The following is a 21,576-nucleotide window of genomic DNA, read 5'->3' as shown; positions in this document are numbered from 1 at the left end:
AGCTCAATAAAAAGGTTGAGGGACTACTCAAAATCTTAATTTTACTAAGAAAAAAAAATCCTAAAAACTTATACCCCAAGACGATTTAACCTCTATAACACAGAAGACTACTACAAGGCTGCAAGGTGCCTCCTTAACATTTAATAAGGAAAAATAGTTCTTCAATATCTAGAGCTATCCCAGTTTCTCTACCTTCTCTAAATACTTCCCTCTGTGCTTAATAATGTCCCATTCTTCTTGATTCAAATTTGATAGAATATTTGATGTAAAGGAGAAATAAATGATTAAAAGTCATTTGATAATATTTGTACATAGAAGCTCATGCCTCCCCATGGTGAGATTATGCTGTCAGCATATGACACAGAATGATAATGTCATAAACCCCTAGAACAAGGGTTCCAGTAGTTTCCTTGGTAGAAGAAACATTTAAACACGGCCCTGGACATGAATCTTTTTATTTATGTCCTACTTTTACTCATTTGGACAAATACTTGTTTAAATACAAACCAAAGTGATGAACCGTCTACTACAGGTTATGTGCTTAACCTTAAAACTTAGAAATTATGATCTATTATATTATGCATTCAAGCACTTAATTAGGCAAGCTAGCTGTGTTTAAGAAATCTGCTGTTTCTTGGATGTTACTATTAGTAGGTCTTCAAGAATTTCTAGGACAACACCTAAGAGCTTTACTTCTGTGTAAAAATTCCAAGCAACACAGAAGCATAAAGAGTACAGACATGTTGCCCCCTTTCACTCCCCTTCCCCACCCAATCCGCCACCCCCCACCGCACCCCCCACCAGCCAAATGAGAAAATGCTATGTGAATGAATGTGGCATGGTACCTAAGACACAGTAGGTTTCAAGAAGGGCTTTTTCTTGTCCTATCCCCTTTCCCACCGTACACATTCACATACACATTAACACTCAAGTGCATTCACACATGCAAGACATACACACACACTCAAAAACCTAGGCAATGGGTCGAGCAAGCCATGATGCAGGGGTAACCCAGGTAATTATACTCATTAGCCGGAGATACCTCCCAGATTTGGCTTCTAGACTGTGGTTGGGGACCTGATAGAGGGAAGAAAATAACAGTGGGACACTTATCATGCTTAAAAAAATAATTGATGAGGAGATTTGACTTTGACCTACAGTGGCAAACCACCATCAGAATGGAAGGAAACTTGGTTACCTGACACATTTTCTGGTGATACAATCTCTTTGACAGGAGCCAAGCACCGTGAATCAATGGAGACCAAAATGGACAATTTTAGGAGACATCTACTCATTATCATAATTGGTGTTATGATCATAGCTTTTGTTTATACCTGTTTTTGCTTTCTCCATTATTACTGTATGAGCGATGATGCCCCCGAAGCAGGAAAGTAAGTTTTACACCTTTGAATTAAGAATGCAAGGTGTGTGTGTGTGTGTGTATACATGTAGGAGTTTTCGTTGTTGTTATGGTTAGTTAATGTTAACTTTAGACTTCAAAAGAGCTACCAACATCTTGTGGGTGGATACCTTCGCTTAAATGATATCAGCTCAAATTATTTCAAGTACATTATCAACTTTAGCCAAAGCTGTCCCTTATTCAGGGTTCAGCTGAGGCCCAGGCTGCTAATTTCATTATAAATTGAGTCTAGGAAAAGAGGGAATGACTATCTGAATAAGACAGAATGAAAAAGGGGAGAGAGAAGGCATTGGGTCTCTGCATTCCAAAGACAATAAAATATTTTGGATAATCTACCGTTTTAAGACATAATAGCATGAAAAATTATTAACTGTGTTCAGTGATCTCAGTCCCTGGCTTTCATATAGGAGGATCAGGCTGGCCCTGATATACTAGTTCCCTAAAAATTTCCCAATCCAAGGACTGATGACTGAAATATACCAGTGCTCCATTCCTTTGGTTTTAGAGGAATATTGTGAATATAAATATGCATGGAGAGAAAATTTGATGGTGTAAATATGATAGGAAAATAATGAATTTGGTCTAAAGAGTGTTTTTTTTTTTTTTAATGAGGATCTTGAATCAGATGCGTATGTTTTGATTGATTGATTGATTGATTGATTTTGGCTGTGTTGGGTCTTCGTTTCTGTGCGAGGGCTTTCTCCAGTTGTGGCAAGCGGGGGCCACTCTTCATCGCGATGCGCGGGCCTCTCTCGTTGCGGAGCACAGGCTCCAGACGCGCAGGCTCAGCAGTTGTGGCTCACGGGCCCAGCCGCTCTGCGGCATGTGGGATCTTCCCAGGCCAGGGCTCGAACCCGTGTCCCCTGCATTAGCAGGCAGATTCTCAACCACTGCGCCACCAGGGAAGCCCAAGAGTGTTTTTTTTTATACGTGACAAGTTGTGACATTTGTGCCTCAGTTGCATATCAACTTGTGACTTTTTTATAAGAAGTTTAATTTCTGGAATAAATAAAATTCTCTCTCTCCCTCTCAACAGTAGATTTGAAACAATTTTGTGTCATTCCATACGTAGACTATATGGTTATGAACTGTGGTTGAAACAGTAAAATTAAGAAAAAGGAAAAGCATTCAACATATGTTCATATCTGTAACCTGAGTCATGGCTTTCACCACGCTCCTATTCTTACTGTGTTCAATTTTCCTGCTAGAGCCAAAAAAAGACCAGAAGTCTAAAATGACACAATAGCCTGTGTTTTCTGGTGATAGCAATAGTACTCTTTTGATTTAAATTGTCATACTCCAAATTTTCTATATTTTCAGGGTCAAGAAAGAAGGTGTAATGGCCAAGTCATCCAGGTCATCCAAAATATCATTCAGTGACTCCAAGACAGTTAGTCTGTGCAGTCCAGAAAAACAATCCACGCTATCCGGTATAGACAAGCTATCTGGGCTCTCAAGTCCAGGAAAGGCATCCATACCATCCAGCACAGAAAAGTTAATCAGGCCTTTGAGTCAAGAAAAGTCACGTAAGCCATCAAGTCCCAAAAAAGTATTCAGATCATCCCACCAGGAAAAGTCACATAGAAACGCAGTCTAGAATAGGCACGTAAGCAGGCTCATGCCCATAAGCTAGTCAATCAAGTCAGTTCATCCTATCCCAGTAAGGCCAACAGGCCACCTTGGCTAGCCAGTCTACAATACCTGGTCAGGCCAACCAAAACTCCTTGCCCACCCTATCCACAAAGTCAAAGCTTGCCCAAGCCATCCAGGTTACAGAAACTGACCAAACGCCACACACATCCTATTCTAAAGAGGTCAGTTAGAGCAGGTAGGACAGACATATTATCTAGGCCTCAACCAGTCAAGTCTTGTCTATGCTACAAGGAAAAATGCCTTGTTTGCAGAGCTGCTTCTGAGTTTTTCACCAATAATATTTCAGAGGTGAAGAAGAAGAATACTCAAAACCCACCTTTTCCATGCGAACTGAAGCCTTTTTCCAAGTCCTTTCATAAGATAGATTCCAGCCACAATGCACTCTGTGGCAATGCGAGTGACAGTGATATGATGACATACTACGGTGATGGTGACAGTGACAAGGAGATAACCATTATCTGCAACATAAAACGCAAGGAAGTCATCTATAAAACCACCCATGAAATAATTAAGGGCTCAATAAAAATTAAAACCACGCATGAAGAAGCAAACTTATACCAACTGTTTTATGCTCACCATCCTTTAAGACCCTGATAGAGGGAAAATCCACTTGGGATCACTACTGAGGTTAGACCTATCCATCTTGGAGACAATTTACTTGAAAAATAGTAATTAAATGCATGACATAACAAATGATCTTATTGTAATTATTATTGCATTTTAGAGGCATAAAGCTCTTTTGAGGTGTCTTATTTAGATCTGGTCACTTGGATGGGAACCATAAACACACACACATAAATATAGAAAGGAATTGCAAGATGGGTACCCTGGACTCCTCTTTCCCTTGGATTAGCCCTCAATTGAAGTCTCAACCCAATTAACCTTATTTTATTCATGTTTACATACAGTCTTCACAGTTTAAGTCTGTCTGTCTGTAGTGCCCAGTGCTTGGTGGAAATGGCTCTGTGTACTTGCTTCTGGCTGCGTTGGGGAAACTCCTGACAGCCATTTCTAATACCACTGCCTCCTGTGACTGCTACCAAAGTAAGGGTCCAGCCTCCAGCACCCACACCTGGAGTGCCATGATGTTAGTCTAAGTGTTCTAGTCTTCATAACTCTCAACAAGGCTTTTCATTCTTTTTGCTATCCTTCAAAATGATAAAGAAAAGAGTTTGCCCTGTTGTGCATTCTCAAAATGTCCCAGTTGGAGGTCTGATATCTATCCATTTTCTTCACATGGTACCTTCCCACTCTGAATCGGCATGGGTGGGAGGCCAGGGAAGAACCTTAGAGTTATATTCTCTAACTTTCCCACTGATGAGAGGTTATCCTTTCCTTCTTCCAAGGGCATGGTTGAGAAAAGCAGACAAAGTCCTGGAGTTCCAGCCTATATTCTAGTACAGTGAGGTTACTCCCCTGTAACATATAGCAGGATAAGTTAAACGCCATAGCTAGCATATATTGAATGTGTACTATTTGCCAGCCATTGTACTGGTCTCTTTATGTCTTGTGAGTCTGAAGGCCACCCTCCCCTCAATTTTGCTGATTTACTAAAAGAACTCACAAGACTCAAAAGCAGGTTATACCCATGGCTAAGGTTTACTAGAGCAAAAATATACAGACCAAGAGCAACAGGAAAAAGACCTCTATCAGGAGGAACCCAGAGAGGTTGGACACACGCTTTTGTGTACTTACCCATCTGGGGCCACCTAGGACATGCTATCTCTCTAGCAACAAACTAGAGGGACATGTGCAAAATGTCTCTGCCCAGGGAAGCCTCCGCATCTGAGGCTTTTATTGAGAGCTGGTCCCATAGGTATATCATGCTACATGACCAGCCATGGCAAGTGAAACTCAGGATCCCAACAATGAAACCAGATGCACATCGCCAATGTTGATGTTTGTGCAAAGCAATCAGGTGTACAAAACATGATCATCAACCATTAACATAAGAACATTCCCACAGGGTTGGCCAATGGCCAAATCATGGTTCCCGGTCCCCTTGACATACAAGGACCAAACAACCAGACCTGCTGTGTTAACACTTTCCTCATATTTCACATATTTTATTTAATCCCCAACAGCCCCCTATTATATGGGGAATTATATGAGTTAACCGAGACTCTGTAACGTTTAGTAAGATCACATCTATTAATTGGTTGAATCAAGATATGAATCTTTGATTGGCTTATGTTCAAATTTTCATTATGCTGTACTGCCTTCTCACTACCAGTTTCTAGGGTGCCTGTTTATTCACAGATCACCCAATCCATTGGTGTGACCAAAATCCTCACTTGACCTTTAATCAATCTGGGCCATTTTCCTAACCTACCAGGGGCATATAAAGATGTCTTATGTTCATTCAGATCTGACTTCCCCATAGCCTCTGCCTCTACTGGTGGTCCCCTGGTGGGATCTGTACCCATAAGGTCATCATAAAATTCACAGATGGCACAAAGTAGCTGCTTAGGTATAAAGGTTTTAAGAGATGGTATATGCATTTAAAAAGCATTGTGAGAGCTACAGACTTGATTTCCTACTGGTATTACCCTTTTTGAAAGGATAAACTGTAAAGGGTTAGAATTGTTCTGGGTTAGGCTGGTCTTTTTAAATTCACAAATAGAAGCAAAAGTTCTGATCAGATTTTTACAGTTTGGTATGAAAAATAGTTCAAACAAAAAAGTAGAACAAGAAGTATAATGGGGCTTCCCTGGTGGCGCAGTGGTTGGGAGTCTGCCTGCCAATGCAGGGGACACCGGTTCGAGCCCTGGTCTGGGAGGATCCCACATGCTGCGGAGCAACTATAGCCCGTGGGCCACAACTACTGAGCCTGCGCGTCTGGAGCCTGTGCTCCGCAGCGGGAGAGGCCGTGACAGTGAGAGGTCCGCGCACCGCGGTGAAGAGTGACCCCCCTCGCCGCAATTGGAGAAAGCCCTCACACAGAAACAAAGACCCAACACAGCCAAAGATAAATAAATAAATTTATAAAAAAAAAAAAAAAAAGAAGTATAATGAATGCCCATATAAGCATTGCTCAGATTCAACAGTTACACTACATGGCTAATTTTGTTTCACTCCTATCCATTTCCCTCCCATTTATATCTCTAAAAGATAATAAATTTTAAAAATACATAAACACAATACTATTATCTCATGTAAAAATTAATAATAATTCCTTAATATAAATTATCCAGTCAGTATTCAAATTTCCCCATTTGTCTCATTTTTTTTATGGTTGCTTTGTTCAGATGATGTTGATCAGTGTTTGACAGCATCTAAGCATTTTAAAATCAAAATTACAATTTCATTGGCTAATCTGGCTTCATACTGTAAGATGATTTTGGAGTTAATCTGAGCTATCAGTAGCCTGGAAAATAGCAAAAGTTGAAATCGTACGGTTTTCAGCTTAAATTCAACCCATGTCTTGGGAGGCAAAGCCAAATAATCTAAGCTCTCTTCTCTTTCCCATTTTTAAGCTAGAGACTTGTAATACTTTAAAGGCTGTGAATATTAATATCTAATAAGAATGACTAACTGCCAGTGACAACCAATGATAATGACATCTTAAGAACAAGTTATCAGCATGAGTATGTATGTTCCTTTTTAAACCACACTTAATTATAGAGTAGGAGTCTACAGAATATTTGAAGCTCATTCAATGTGCAACATTCTAGGTGCATTAGTGGGGCCTTCACACATAAAACCAGTATAAAATACGTAATAAAAATATGTACCATGAGTCAGAGAAGAATGTTAGCAAAAAAAAAAAAAAATTTAACCAGTGAAAGTTTGTGCAAGCTAATAATTAAAATAATTAAGTCCTATCACTCCAAAGGATAGTCTTTGGCACTTCTTGGAAATGTCCTGATTTAAGTAAGAGGGCTCCGAATTTCTATTTCCTAGGCTTCTTGCAGCATTGTATTATCTCTCATGGTACCTTTCTCCTTCCTTCTGTCTTGCTCTCTGTTTACTTCCCAGTTCAGCAAGAGTCAGGGCCATATCTCAGTCAGTCCGTGGCTTCCTTACATTTCCCTTCTCCAGGGGGCGCTGTGAAGCCAGTTTCAAGCGTGGCCCTTCCCTCTCAGACTATCTCCACTCTCTTTCCCTTCAATCCACATTCCTGACACTCACCTCCAAAACTCATCCCTTCTTCCTGGCTATGGAACTGAAATTAATTATATTTTGCTCCTTATTCAGTACAGCTCTTTCTAAAAACCCATCACTTAAAAAAAAAAAGTGCTAAAAGGTCAGATTTCAAACATTTCTCACATATAATACTTTCTACATGAAATTACATAAGCATGGAAATTAACTCAACATTGTAAATCAACTATACTTCAATAAAACTTTAAAAATAAAAAATTTTACAAATGAAAAAAATTTATAAAAAGAAATTATATAAGCATGGACCTGAAAGGATGCTTAGAGATCCTCTCTTCTAGTTCCTGTGGGGAGGGGCAGCTGTGAAGAGCTGAAGGAATGTTCATTCAGCAAGACCACTTTTTACCAGGGTTGAGGAGGCTAGCTGACTGTGGCATGTGCCGGGATCACAGATTTTTAAGTGGCCACAGAGAAGTGATATACCAGATGTGGGATGTTTATGGTGGTGTCAAGCAAGGACTTACTAAAAGTCTTCCGCTTTATCGGTTCTCAAAATCCTACTGACCCTGCCACTGTGCAATCCCTAAGAATTAGAAGCAGCAAAGGAAGGGAACCAGAAGTAGGAAAAAAGCTTTGTGGGAGCTTCAGTCAAATATCTCCCTAACGGTAACCTATATACAACCCACAATTATTCCTCCGCTGTTGCAACCTTAGAAAACAAGGGCTAATCATGATTAATTAGTTTTGCAATTATTTATATAATGCATAGAAAGGGCCTCTTTGAAATAAGCAAGGGCTAATTATAGCTTACATCTAAGAACTTTCAGGTAGTGCTACTTGAGAATAATTCTATTTAGAATTATTCCCTTATGTGCCTGAATCAAAATAACACATTGAAAAGACTGCTGAAGGAGATGAAGAAATAAATTGCTGTAAATCTGTCGTATATAAGTATTTTACTTTAAAAAATAAAATATAGGAACTATATAGTCATTTTTCTCTGAATAGTAGAAATTTGCTGGTAATAAAAAATTCATATATATCCTCTTTCATCAAACTCTTCCCTTAGTCACCAATTTTCCTAGCAAAGTGGACTATTTTTTAATGTCATATTAAAATTACCAAAAGGCTGGGAATGTAAGTTGGTGCAGCCACTGTGGAAAACAATATGGAGAGTCCTCAGAAAACTAAAAATAGAATTACCGTATGATCCAGCAATCCCACTCCTGGGCATATATCCAGACAAAACTATAATTCAAAAAGATACATGCACCCCTATGTTCGTAGCAGCACTATTCACAATAGCCAAGACATGGAAACAACCTAAATGTCCATCAACAGATGAATGGATAAAGAAGATGTGGTACATATATACAATGGAATATTACTCAGCCGTAAAAAAGAATGAAATAATGTCATTTGCAGCAACATGGATGGGCCTAGAGACTGTCATATTGAGCGAAGTAAGTCAGACAGAGAAAGACAAATACCATATGATATCACTTGTATGTGGAATCTAAAATATGACACAAATGAACTTATCTACAAAACAGAAACAAACTCACGGTCATAGAGAACAGACTTGTGGTTTCCAAGGGGGAGGGAGGTGGGTGAGGGATGGAGTGGGAGTTTGGGGTTAGCAGATGGAAGCTATTATATATAGAATGGATAAACAACAAGGTCCTACTGCATAGCACAGGGAACTATATTCAGTACCTGTGATAAACCATAATGGAAAAGAATATACATATATATATATATATTTATATATATATATATGTATAACTGAATCACTTTGCTGTACAGCAGTAATTAACACAACATTGTAAATCAACTATAATTCTATTTAAAAAAATTTTTTTTAATTTTAACAAACATATGTTTACCAAATGTGAAAGGAAGAAGGGGGATAAATTAGGAATTTGTGATTAACAGATACAAACTACTACATATACATAAAATAGATTAGCAACAAGGATTTACTGTATAGCACACGGAATTATACCCAGTATCTTGTAATAACCTATAATGGAAAAGAATTTGAAAAAATATATAAACGACTGAATTTGCTGTACACCTGAAACTAACACAATATTGTAAATTTTCATTTTTAAAAAATAGAACGTTACTGAGCTACTTACCTTTAATTTCTACATGTTTATATAAATAAAGGTATTCACAGCAAAATGAAATAAAATTCTAAGGTACTGCAGGACTAATGGCAGATATTCTAAGTTACTAACAATAAAGGCAGTCAACTCGATATTTGTTCAAAAAAGGAATATATCACCGTTGTGTAAACAAGTCTCTTTTATAAACCTTAGTTTCACTGAAAGAACAGTGATGACAAAGTGAAATTGTCAAAAATAAAGCTTTCTATGTTGATCTCTTGAGGTTACTTACAGGAAAAAATAAGAACATATCACAAAGTCACTTAAAAAATTAAAGCAGTGTGGGGTAAGGTATTTCAGGATCCGTATGCCAATTGCTAGACTCATGGATTGTCAGGAAACCAGTCTAATTCAAGCCACTTTTTTTTCATTACTATTAAATGCACTAAACCATGTAAGTCTAAAATAGAGATTTATGGTGCTCTAGAGCTTTAAACCACTTTTATGTTGTAGCCAGTCTCCCAAAGAACACCTCCCCTATTCATTAACTAGGTACTGGATGCTGGACTGGAGGGAAAAAATATTTTTTCGTGACCATAACATCCCATGGGTCCTATATATATATATATGCCAGATTTTGTGGTTTATTTTCTTTCTCTAAAGCTCACATTCTGTTGTACACTTCTGTTGTACCACAGGTAATATGGATCAAGTTTTATTCAGGCATACAAGGCATTATGTGTTGAATTATGCCCCTCCCCCAAATTCCTATGTTGAAGTCCTAACCCCCAGTACTTCAGAAAGTGACTATTTGGAAACAGGGTCACTGCAGATGTAATTAGTAAAGATGAGGACATATCATACTAGGGTGGGCTCCTAATTCAATATTACTGGTGTTGTTATAAAAAGGGGAAAGTTGGACCCAGACAAGCAAACAGAAAGAATGCCACATGAAGATGAGAGTTATGCTGCCACAAGCCAAGGAACTACCAGAACCGAGGAGATAGGCCTGGAAAAGATCCTTCCCTGGTGCCTTCAGAGGAGGGCATGGCCCTACTGACAACTCCATCTCAGATGTCTAGCCTCTAGAACTGTGAGATAATAAATCTCTGTTGTTTCAGCCACCCACTTTTTGGTACTTTGTTATGGCAGCCGTAGGAAACTAATACACTTGGTGAAGTTTGCTATTGCCTTAAAAATGGCTAAGACCAAATAATGGAAAAATAAGAGAGGAGAACTAGGGAGGAAGTGTCCTTTCACACCCCATCCCTTGCACCGCCTCCTCCCCACAGGAAAAGGAGTGACTAATCTGATTGTACAGAGTTAAACTGCATTAGGTCACACATCACTAGTAGGTAAGGTCACTATCTTGAAAGGTGATTCGTGTTTGCTATGCTCTCTGTACAACCTGTGACTTGATATGTGATGCAGCTCTGGGGTCCTCATCCATTTTGCTGGTTGGGTAAGTGGACTGGAGTCTGATTTAAAACTCTAGTCATCTCTCTCTCTCTTTCCCTCTCTTCTGTCTTCTCTCTCTCTCTCTCTCTTCCTTCTCTCTCTGCACATGAATATGCAGGTTGGTGTCAAGATGACAATTCCACTGGAAAGTCAGAGGCTCCCTTCTTAAGTCACAAGTTTAAGCTGCATCCACAATCTACCTCTTAACAGCACTCTGTGTTGGGTTATTCGGTCTTGGCCAGCCATTAATGAATAAATCAGTCGTTTGTAATCAGTACTTTGTTTCTGATTTGGTTAGTGAAGAGGAATGAGTGGTCCCCAAAGCCCTAAACAAATCCTACCCAAGAAAGTAGAGATGACAGTCAAAAGAAAGAGGAGACACCAATTCAACTTCTTTTGAAGAGACTCTTCCAGGAAAGTCATTTTTTGAAATTGTGGCATTTGTCATATACTCATGGTGCTCCAAACATTCTCCTGAGTGATGTACATAGAATTAACATGAGTCAGACTCTGCCCCTAAACAGCTTCTATTCTGTGGAAGAGAAAATCCACCCACTCCCCAAAAAAATCTGTCCTAAAATCAGTCTGGAAGGAAAAACCAAGTCTTCAAAAATAGAGCCAATAAGAGTAAAACATGCAATATTCTAAACATGGACTACTGCTATGGCCACACTGAATCTCTGCTAGTTAGAGATATTTTAGTTTAGGATTTTTACCCACCCTCTAAGGGTAACAGCTACTGACTTACTAGAAAACATTTCACTGTACCAGCTCAAGGGATGAGTGTAAGAGAGGACTTGCAGATAGGGTTGCTAGATTTAGCATATAAAACACAGGATATCCATTTACGTTTGAATTTCTCATAAACAATGAATAATTTGGGGGGCATGCTTATGTCAAAGAATATTCATAGTTTACCTGAAATTCAAATTTAATGGGGCCTCCTGTATTTTATCTGGCAACTGCACTCAGGGAGGACAAAAAGAATATATGTGAACAGATTAGATAGTCAATTTGCCCACCGAGACCCAACTTCTTCAGGTTTCATCTGGCATGTTCATAGCTCTGGGAGGGACAGCCCTTCACACAGTCAGAGTCCACTGTCTTAACCCTGATTGAACCGAAAGTAGACAACTGACATCCTAGAAGCACATAAATTAGTTGGCTGTCGGATTTGGTCTCTTGAGAATTTTCAATAAGAGACACAGAGACTCTGGTGAGAGGACTATGTGGATGCTTGAATTAAATAACAGGTAGAGTCAGGCTGGGAAGGCAGTTAGGTAGAAAGTAGAGATGATAGTCAAAAGAAAGAGGGGGGGCTTCCCTGGTGGCGCAGTGGTTGAGAATCTGCCTGCTAATGCAGGGGACACGGGTTCGAGCCCTGGTCTGGGAAGATCCCACATGCCACGGAGCAGCTGGGCCCGTGAGCCACAACTACTGAGCCTGCGCGTCTGGAGCCTGTGCCCCGCAACGGGAGGGGCCGCGATAGTGAAAGGCCCGCGCACCGCGATGAAGAGCGGTCCCCGCACCGCGATGAAGAGTGGCCCCCACTTGCCGTAACCAGAGAAAGCCCTCGCACGAACCGAAGACCCAACACAGCCAAAAATAAATAAATAAATAAATAAAGTAGCTATAAAATTAAAAAAAAAAAAAAAAAAAAAAAAAAAGAAAGAGGGGACTCCCTGGTGGTCCAGTGGTTACAACTCCACACTTCCACTGCAGGGGGCATGGGTTTGATCCCTGGTCGGGAAACTAAGATCCCGAATGCCAAAAACAAACAAAACAAACAAAAAAAGAAAGAGGAGATAGAAGCATAAGAAGAGAGACACTACGAGGTGAGAGAAAGAGCAAGCAACCTCAGTTTCTGCTAGCCATTTCCAGTTTCAATCATTCTGTGGCCTGGCTGTACTTCATAGACCAGATACCTGTAATACTGTCTGTCATATTCTTATAATAAATTTCCCCTTCTTAAGCTAGCTTGAATGAGTTTCTACTCGCTGACATCACTGATCCTTGAGTAAGGAACGGTATGACCTCTCAAGGATAGAACAAGAATGACAAATGGCTTTCATCTCGGGTGACTAGTCTGATCTATTTACATGGCTGTGCACAGGGCTGGACTGCAAAAGGTTATGGGATTACTCCAAACTCACTGACAAAGATGCCAAGATAGACTAGCACTGTCTGCTGTGAAGTGGGAGCAGGAAGTGGCAACAGACGTGTCATATATTTGCCATCCCAGCAGTCGAGGAAGAAATTGAAATAAGTGTAGGTCTTCTTCTAAAAGATGCCAAAGATCATTGTGGAACTACACTATGGAAATATGAGGTACACACAATATACACAATTTCATTACCTATCATCACAGCAGTTTGCTGAACTTCTGCCTTTTCCTATCTCTTCTTCATACTTATGTGATCCTTAATTTCTTTCTATGGAAGGTCACCAATAGAAATAAACATGAATCAACTATTTTCCTGGAAGGCTGCGTTTGGACTATGTTGGTATTTAAACAGTTCATGGAAAAATATGTCAAGGCTATAAATAAATTCTCTGTACACTTGAGATCATGAATATTGTTTATGATCTGGGCCAAGAACAAAAGCCGATTAGGAAAATTAGCATATATTGCCGAGGCAGCTGTGATTTAAACCACAGAAGACACTGACTTTTCCCACTAAATAATATTAACAACTTATATTAATATGGCACTTTACAGACTGTCAAAAAGTGAAGTAGTCTTACATCCCTTTATTAAATACAAAATAGCCGATCCCAGGAACTCTGCACGTATTACAAATATGTACACCATCCAGGAAGCACCAACCCTAAAGTGGAGTGAATCAGGGCAACTATCAACAGTCCTGTGCTTTAGGGAACACCAAATTTCTGGTAGACCGATAAATAACTGAGGGAGGCAACCCAAAGGAGGTAAGGAAGGTAATGACCTTGTAAGTACTTGAAAAAACTGTTCCCTGACAAACTGTACACAATTGGTCCATAAACTCCACTCTACCCTTTTGTGACTTTTCTATTCCTTTAACCTAATTTCATTTGGACAACAGTGTCGGGATGGGGAGGGGAGTGGGTCTGCTGGAGACCCATAGTGATTAGACCTGGCTAAAACTTCCTGTGGAAGCCTGAGGGTCATTGGAAACTTGCCTGCCCTGTGGTAACATAAAACAGTCTTTAATGATGGGAGATTGCCCAGCAGTCACGGAATGACACAGAAATAGCCTGATTATTAGAGCTGAGCAGGAGTTGAGACATTACCAGTCACAGTCTTAGTACTGGTCTTCAGGAGAGGAGCTAATTAACTTCTTGTGAAGAATGACAAGACCATTGTTTCTTTGAAGTCCATATTATACCTGGTTGCCTGGGTGATTCTGGACAATCTATATGCACAGATACACACAGAGAAGGAAGCAGCTTTACTCTGAGTGCTAATGAAATGTAGCGTAAGTACTTAATTTATGTGATGGGTTTAGTCTTTTTGTCACCGTTGGGTGTTCTCTGTTACCCAGGATTGATTAGGAAGGTTCCCATAAAGCACAGGTAAGGTAGTATGTCGTAGGGAGGGTGGAGTAAGGAGGAGGTGTTGAATATTGAAAGGCAGGCCAATTGGAGCAGAAAGGAAACTTGGCCTTCCCCACAACTGTAAAGCAGAAGGTATGAGGCAGAGAAGTTGGCAGTCGCAAGGTGTGATTTGAAAGGCAGGAGGCAAGTGAACCCTCCCTACACACCCACATCGTTTACACTTAAATCCCACCACCATAGACTCATTACTTTGGCTCAGCGTTCCTCATTCCCTGCGGTTCTTTTTAAACATTTATACATTTTTTAAAGTCCTCAAATTCTTAAATTGAAGAGGCTAATCAGATCTCATTCCTCTCTCACAAGGGAGGACTGCAGAAGAGCATTGGGCTGTTGACACAGAGGCTAGGAAAAGGCAGTGCTAAAAGGAGGCAGGGGAGTTTGAGAAGGTCTAGTAAACACCTGTTGGGATGTCTGCCTTGCTCACCTCAATTGATTTCCTGTTTTGTTGGGAGCTCCCTTTTGAGCAGAGTCTCCTGGTTTGCTGATGGTTTCTGGTGGAGACTGAATGCCTAGCCAAGCGAGGATAAAGACACAGGCTGCCCATCACAAACAGTGTTATCTCATCTGCCTGGCCATAAAGTCTGGGGTGCCCAGAAGTATTCCATCATCTTGTGGAAGGTGTCTATGTCGGATGAGTCTGAGCAGGCTCTGAAGGCATAAGTTAGTTTCCTAAGCAGGTGGCCCAGACTCCCTTGGCACCTCCTCCCGCCATATTGCTGCCCCTCCTCAATCCATACCTGTGGCCTCATGGTAAGTTACCTATGAACAAATGATTTAAGGTCAAAAAGAAATACATGAGCCTGGTTTACACAAAACTTTGCATAGACAAGCTGGCACCATCTGAAAGTGGATGACTGCATCACTACAACCCCACCACGGGGTACCCTGAAGAGACACTAGGGAAGGCAAATCTTCCCAGTGGACAGAACTTTGAGCAACACATCTGGTTGTCTATTGTGCCCAGGAGAGATGGCCTGAGGTACGGATCTACTCTGACTCGCAGGCAGTGACCAATGGGTTGGCCAGAGACTTAGAACAAGTTCCTAACAGCAATCTAAATATTGCCACTTGGAAACCTGAAATTTTATCTGCTTAAAAATAGCATATAAAACTAAGAAGTAATTTAATAAACCATCCAACCCCCTCATTTTCCCACAGGGAAAACAAGGTCCAGAGAATGTACGTGATTGGTCCAAAGGGAACCCTAAATAACAGTGAGAATTGACATCTCCTGGATCTCAGTTTAGGTCTCTCTCCATAACAGCACATCCATAATCACTCATTCCTTTGTCAACATTCCTTTAGCTTCAACAATGTATTACGCTCTTCCCTGGAAAATAGGCATAAAGATCAATAAGGCATGGTCCCTGCCCTCAAGAAGCTCTTGTGTTTGTTCTGTGTTTTGTGCATATTGGTGCATTATACTTATATCCTGTGACAAGAAATAAGTGAAACCAAAATGGCAAATACTTTTTCAAGTAGGGCAGACTGAATACTTGCTGAAGAGTGCCAAATGGAATTACAAATGCTAGAAAGTGAGCCAATAAGAACTATATGACTTAAAACAGACACCAACAGAGATATTAATTAATTCAAGGTTGGATTTGATTGTTAAGGGGAGTTTGCATCACTATCACTGCTGGGAAGAGAGCCATTTTTAATGGATTTTGATGGCATCCTGCCTGAGTCTTAGTACCTAAATGTTGGCCTGGGTGAGATAAAAGTTGAATTAGTTGATCAGGAAGACTGAAGGATGATACAATCTGCTATTATTTTAAACAGTAGAAAGTGATTGAAATAGGGTGGTTGAGTACCCAAAGGGTTTGTTAATTTTCAGATCTGAGCTTCAAATTCTATTCTTTGATTCCTTAGGAAGCTCCATTCCCTTCCCAATTGACCTTTCTCACAAAAACTAAAAAAGATAGAGACGGTTCACTCCTGTGCGTCCTCTTCATCTAAGACTGTTCGACTCACTCTCTCCCCTCTCAGCCTTCTTCCCTGTCTTAGAAGAGGAAGGGTCCCTCCTCCCCTCTCGACCTGAGCCGCCTGTTCTCCAGTCCATCCCCTCTTACCTCATTTCACACCCAGCTTCCTCAATCATCATTTCTTTCTGAAATCTTCAGCTTCTCCTTTCTACAGAATCTTTCCCTCCCTGCTTGTAAACATGTATAGGTCTCCTTTAGTTTGAAGAAAAAAAAAAAAAAGATGCTTAATCCTGACGGCCCTCCTAGCAATTGTACAATCTTTTTTCCTTCTTCCACCATCAAGCTTTGCAAATGAATGGGTTACATCTATAAACTCCTGCAATCTGGCTTCCAGCCCAACCACCATTGAAACTGCATTCTTAAAGCTCATGCAGGATTTCTGAAGCATTAAATGAAATAGCTCTCCTCAATTCTGACTTTCCTTGACCAGGGTAAACTTTTTTTTTTTTGTGCATTGGGTCTTCGTTGATACACGCAGGCTTTCTCTGGTTGTGCTGAGCAGGGGCTATACTCTTCCTTGCAGTGCGCAGGCTTCTCATTGCGGTGGCTTCTCTTGTGGAGCACGGGCTCTAGGCGCGCGGGCTTCAGTAGCAGTGGTGCGTGGGCTCAGCAGTTGTGGCTCGCGGGCTCGAGAGAGCAGGCTCAGTAGTTGTGGCACGTGGGCTTAGTTGCTCCGCAGCATGTGGGATCTTCCCGGACCAAGGCTCGAACCCGTGTTCCCTGCATTGGCAGGCGGATTCTTAACCACTACGCCACCAGGGCAGCCCCAGGGGTAAACTTTTGAGGTTTAGAGCATCTTATATCAAGGTCTTAAACCACATTTTCCATGCATACCGTACCTTTTTATTAGAGCATTCTATTGTTACTTCAACAGTTAAAACTGAACTCCCAATTTTCTCCATTCATGTTCCCTCTGAATGATTTTCCTATGTACGACTGATGGTGGGCCCTATGAGAGCAGGGATCACATCTCTCACGCACATTACTACAGCTCCAGCACACTGCTTGGATGTAATCAACATTCAATAAACACTTGTTGAAATGAATAAATGAATAAACCTTTTCTTCCACGCTCTGAGCCTTAATTCCTTAGAGTCATTTTGGATTCACCTCTCTCCTTTGTTCCATAAATTAAATCAGTGATGATATCTTGCCAATTATGACTTCAAAATGTGGTGGTTAAGGGTATGGATTTGGAGTCAGGTGGACCTGTTTGACTCTTTGCTCTGCTATTGCCAAGCTGTGACATTGGGCAAGTTCCCTAACCTCTCAGTTTCTCCATCTGTAAAAGGAGGATAGTAATGGTATCTTATGCAGTTAATGAGAATAAATGAGGTAATGTGTATAAAGTGCTTAGCACAGTGTCTGGCACATTGCAAGTGTTCAATAAATGATAGCTATAAAATTATCTTTCACTGCTCCCCAGTGTGAACTCAGGCTCCCCTAGGGAGGTCTATTTACTACTTCATATCTTTGCTGTTTCTCTTGGCTGGAATGCTCTCCTTCCTTTCTGCGCATTCAAAATGCTATTTATTCTTTTTGTTAATTTTTTTTAAGCAATACATATTCATGGTTTAAAAGTTAAATAGATTAATAAGACTTTTTAAAGCAAAAGAGCAGACCTCTACTCCATCTCTCCCAACTTCTGATCTGTACTAGTAAAGCAACCACTTTCAATAATCTTAGCTGTTTCCTCTAATATTTACTTCCGTATTTCTAAATAATGTACTTATAATGATGTTCTTCATCTTTCCATTTTTAGATAGTACTTACTGCCTTCTTATCATGGAAGATAAAGGTTTAGACCTCTTACAACACCATCCTTTCCAACTTGCTTTCCCTTCATCCTACAAAAGAGTTTTTTAATTTGGTAAAACAGTAAGGCAGTGTTCATTATTATGGCTATGTAAACGTCTTTCACTTTGGAGCCAAACCGTATTTTATCATGACTCATTTACCTTCTTGAGCAACTTGCACTTCTTCCTGGAGTTAAAAACGCCCTTGGTTTTTGTTAGTTTGTTTGCTTTGTTTTATATGTATCGATTACTAATTCTTCACTAATTTTCTCATACCTGTAAAACCTTTCTGAATACCACTCTTCATAACATCAAACACTTCAGGTAATCTATTAGCTACTTTAAAAAATTCTTTTCTCTAGATACATCCCTCCTGTATCCCTCCATCTTCTTACTCTCCTGTGGCCTGGCTGATCTTTAGGTGTGCCACATAGCTGTCTACCGCAAACTTTCTTTCATTATCATCTGGGGAATTCCTTTCACTTCTCTTTTATGTTTATCCCCTGTTTCTGGATGTCTTCCTCTTTCTTGGTTTACTCTTTCAGATGAGGAATGAATATTCCAGTGGCTTCCTAGAAGGGAGGTTCAAATTTTAGATCATTTACTACTCCTCCACGTGGACCCATTGCTCCTGTAGGCAGGTCCACTTACCATTTACTGGAATATTTTTGCCTCCACATCTTTGCCATTCTCCTGCTTAGAATGCTCTCCTACTTCCTGTCTGTGTCTCCAAATGCTATTTGTACTTTCAAACTGATTCTTATTTTTACAAAAATAATGCACGTACATAGTTTAAAAGTTAATTATAAGGAAAAAGACAAGATTGCCCACTCTCACCACTATTATTCAACATAGTTTTGGAAGTTATAGCCACAGCAATCAGAGAAGAAAAAGAAATAAAAGGAATCCAAATCGGAAAAGAAAAAGTAAAGCTGTCACTGTTTGCAGGTGACATGATACTATACACAGAGAATCCTAAAGATGCTACCAGAAAACTACTAGAGCTAATCAACGAATTTGGTAAAGTAGCAGGATACAAAATTAATGCACAGAAATCTCTTGCATTCCTATACACTAATGATGAAAAATCTGAAAGAGAAATTAAGGAAACACTCCCATTTACCATTGCAAGAAAAAGAATAAAATACCTAGGAATAAACCTACCTAAGGAGACAAAAGACCTGTATGCAGAAACTATAAGACACTGACGAAAGAAATTAAAGATGATACAAACAGATGGAGACATATACCATGTTCTTGGATTGGAAGAATCAACATTGTGAAAATGACTATACTACCCAAAGCAATCTACAGATTCAATGCAATCCCTATCAAACTACCACTGGCATTTTTCATAGAACTAGAACAAAAAATTTCACAATTTGTATGGAAACACAAAAGACCCCGAATAGCCAAAGCAATCTTGAGAAAGAAAAACAGAGCTGGAGGAATCAGGCTCCCGGACTTCAGACTGTACTACAAAGCTACAGTAATCAAGACAGTATGGTACTGGCACAAAAACAGAAATATAGATCAATGGAACAGGATAGAAAGCCCAGAGATAAACCCATGCACATATGGTCACCTTATCTTTGATAAAGGAGGCAAGAATATACAGTGGAGAAAAGACAGCCTCTTCAATAAGTGGTGCTGGGAAAACTGGACAGCTACATGTAAAAGAATGAAATTAGAACACTCCCTAACACCATACACAAAAATAAACTCAAAATGGATTAAAGACCTAAATGTAAGGCCAGACACTATCAAACTCTTAGAGGAAAACATAGGCAGAACACTCTATGACATAAATCACAGCAAGATCTTTTTTGACCCACCTCCTAGAGAAATGGAAATAAAAACAAAAATAAACAAATGGGACCTAATGAAACTTCAAAGCTTTTGCACAGCAAAGGAAACCATAAACAAGCCGAAAGGACAAGATGAAAAAAAATGGGAGAAAATATTTGCAAATGAAGCAACTGACAAAGGATTAATCTCCAAAATTTACAAGCAGCTCATGCAGCTCAATATCAAAAAAACAAACAACCCAATCCACAAATGGGCAGAAGACCTAAATAGACATTTCTCCAAAGAAGATATACAGATTGCCAACAAACACAAGAAAGAATGCTCAACATCACTAATCATTAGAGAAATGCAAATCAAAACTACAATGAGGTATCACCTCACACCAGTCAGAATGGCCATCATCAAAAAATCTATAAGCAATAAATGCTGGAGTGGGTGTGGAGAAAAGGGAACCCTCTTGCACTGTTGGTGGGAATGTAAATTGATACAGCCACTATGGAGAACAGTATGGAGGTTCCTTAAAAAACTAAAAATAGAACTGCCATACGACCCAGCAATCCCACTCCTGGGCATATACCCTGAGAAAACCATAATTCAAAAAGAGTCATGCACCACAATGTTCATTGCAGCTCTATTTACAATAGCCAGGACATGGAAGCAACCTAAGTGTCCAACAACAGATGAATGGATAAGGAAGATGTGGTGTAGTGAGGTGGATGGACCTAGAGTCTGTCATACAGAGTGAAGTAAGTCAGAAAGAAAAAAACAAATACTGTATGCTAACACATATATATGGAATCTAAAAAAAAAAAAAAAGGTTCTGAAGAACCTAGGGGCAGGACAGGAATAAAGACGAAGACATAGAGAATGGACCTGAGGACACGGGGAAGGGGAAGGGTAAGCTGGGATGAAGTGAGAGAGTGGCATGGACTTATATATATTACCAAATGTAAAATAGCTAGCTAGTGGGAAGCAGGCGCATAGCACAGGGAGATCAGCTGGGTGCTCTGTGACCACCTAGAGGGGTGGGATAGGGAGGGTGGGAGGGAGACGTAAGAGGGAGGAAATATGGAGATATATGTATATGTACAGCTGATTCACTTTGTTATACAGCAGAAACTAACACACCATTGTAAAGCAATTATACTCCAATAAAGATGTTAAAAAAAAAAAAGCAGTTGGGATGAAAAAGGAAAAAAAAAGTTAATTATAAGACTTGTAAAGAGGGCTTCCCTGGTGGCGCAGTGGTTAAGAATCTGCCTGCCAATGCAAGGGACACGGGTTTGAGCCCTGGCCCGGGAAGATCCCACATGCTGCGGAGCAACTAAGCCCGTGCACCACAACTACTGAGCCTGAGCTCTAGAGCCTGCAAGCCACAACTATTGAGCTCACATGCCACAACTACTGAAGCCTGCGTGCCTAGAGCCCATGCTCCGCAACAAGAGAAGCCACGACAATGAGAAGCCCACGCACTGCAACGAAGAGTAGCTCCCGTTCGCCGCAACTAGAGAAAGCCCATGCACAGCAGCGAAGACCCAACACAGCCAAAAATAAATAAATAAATAAATTTATTTATTTAAAAAAAAAAAGACTTGTAAAGAGAAAAAATAGAAGTCCATTATCCCATTCTTCTCCATTCTCAATTC

General features: G+C 40.1%; 1 protein-coding gene across 1 annotated transcript; it reads left to right on the top strand.

Moving 5' to 3' along the window:
* The first annotated feature begins 444 nt into the window (after positions 1-444).
* CXHXorf66 (chromosome X CXorf66 homolog) lies at positions 445-3,667 on the top strand. The gene is given in 4 exon segments (XM_028165019.2): positions 445-532; positions 1,235-1,391; positions 2,741-3,003; positions 3,006-3,667. Coding segments are annotated over 4 exon segments (1,170 nt in total).
* The last annotated feature ends 17,909 nt before the right edge of the window (positions 3,668-21,576 follow it).

The sequence above is a fragment of the Balaenoptera acutorostrata genome, chromosome X (genome assembly GCF_949987535.1).
Source record: "Balaenoptera acutorostrata chromosome X, mBalAcu1.1, whole genome shotgun sequence".
Taxonomy (NCBI): Eukaryota; Metazoa; Chordata; class Mammalia; order Artiodactyla; family Balaenopteridae; genus Balaenoptera; species Balaenoptera acutorostrata.
This window is presented reverse-complemented; position numbering and strand designations above follow the sequence as displayed.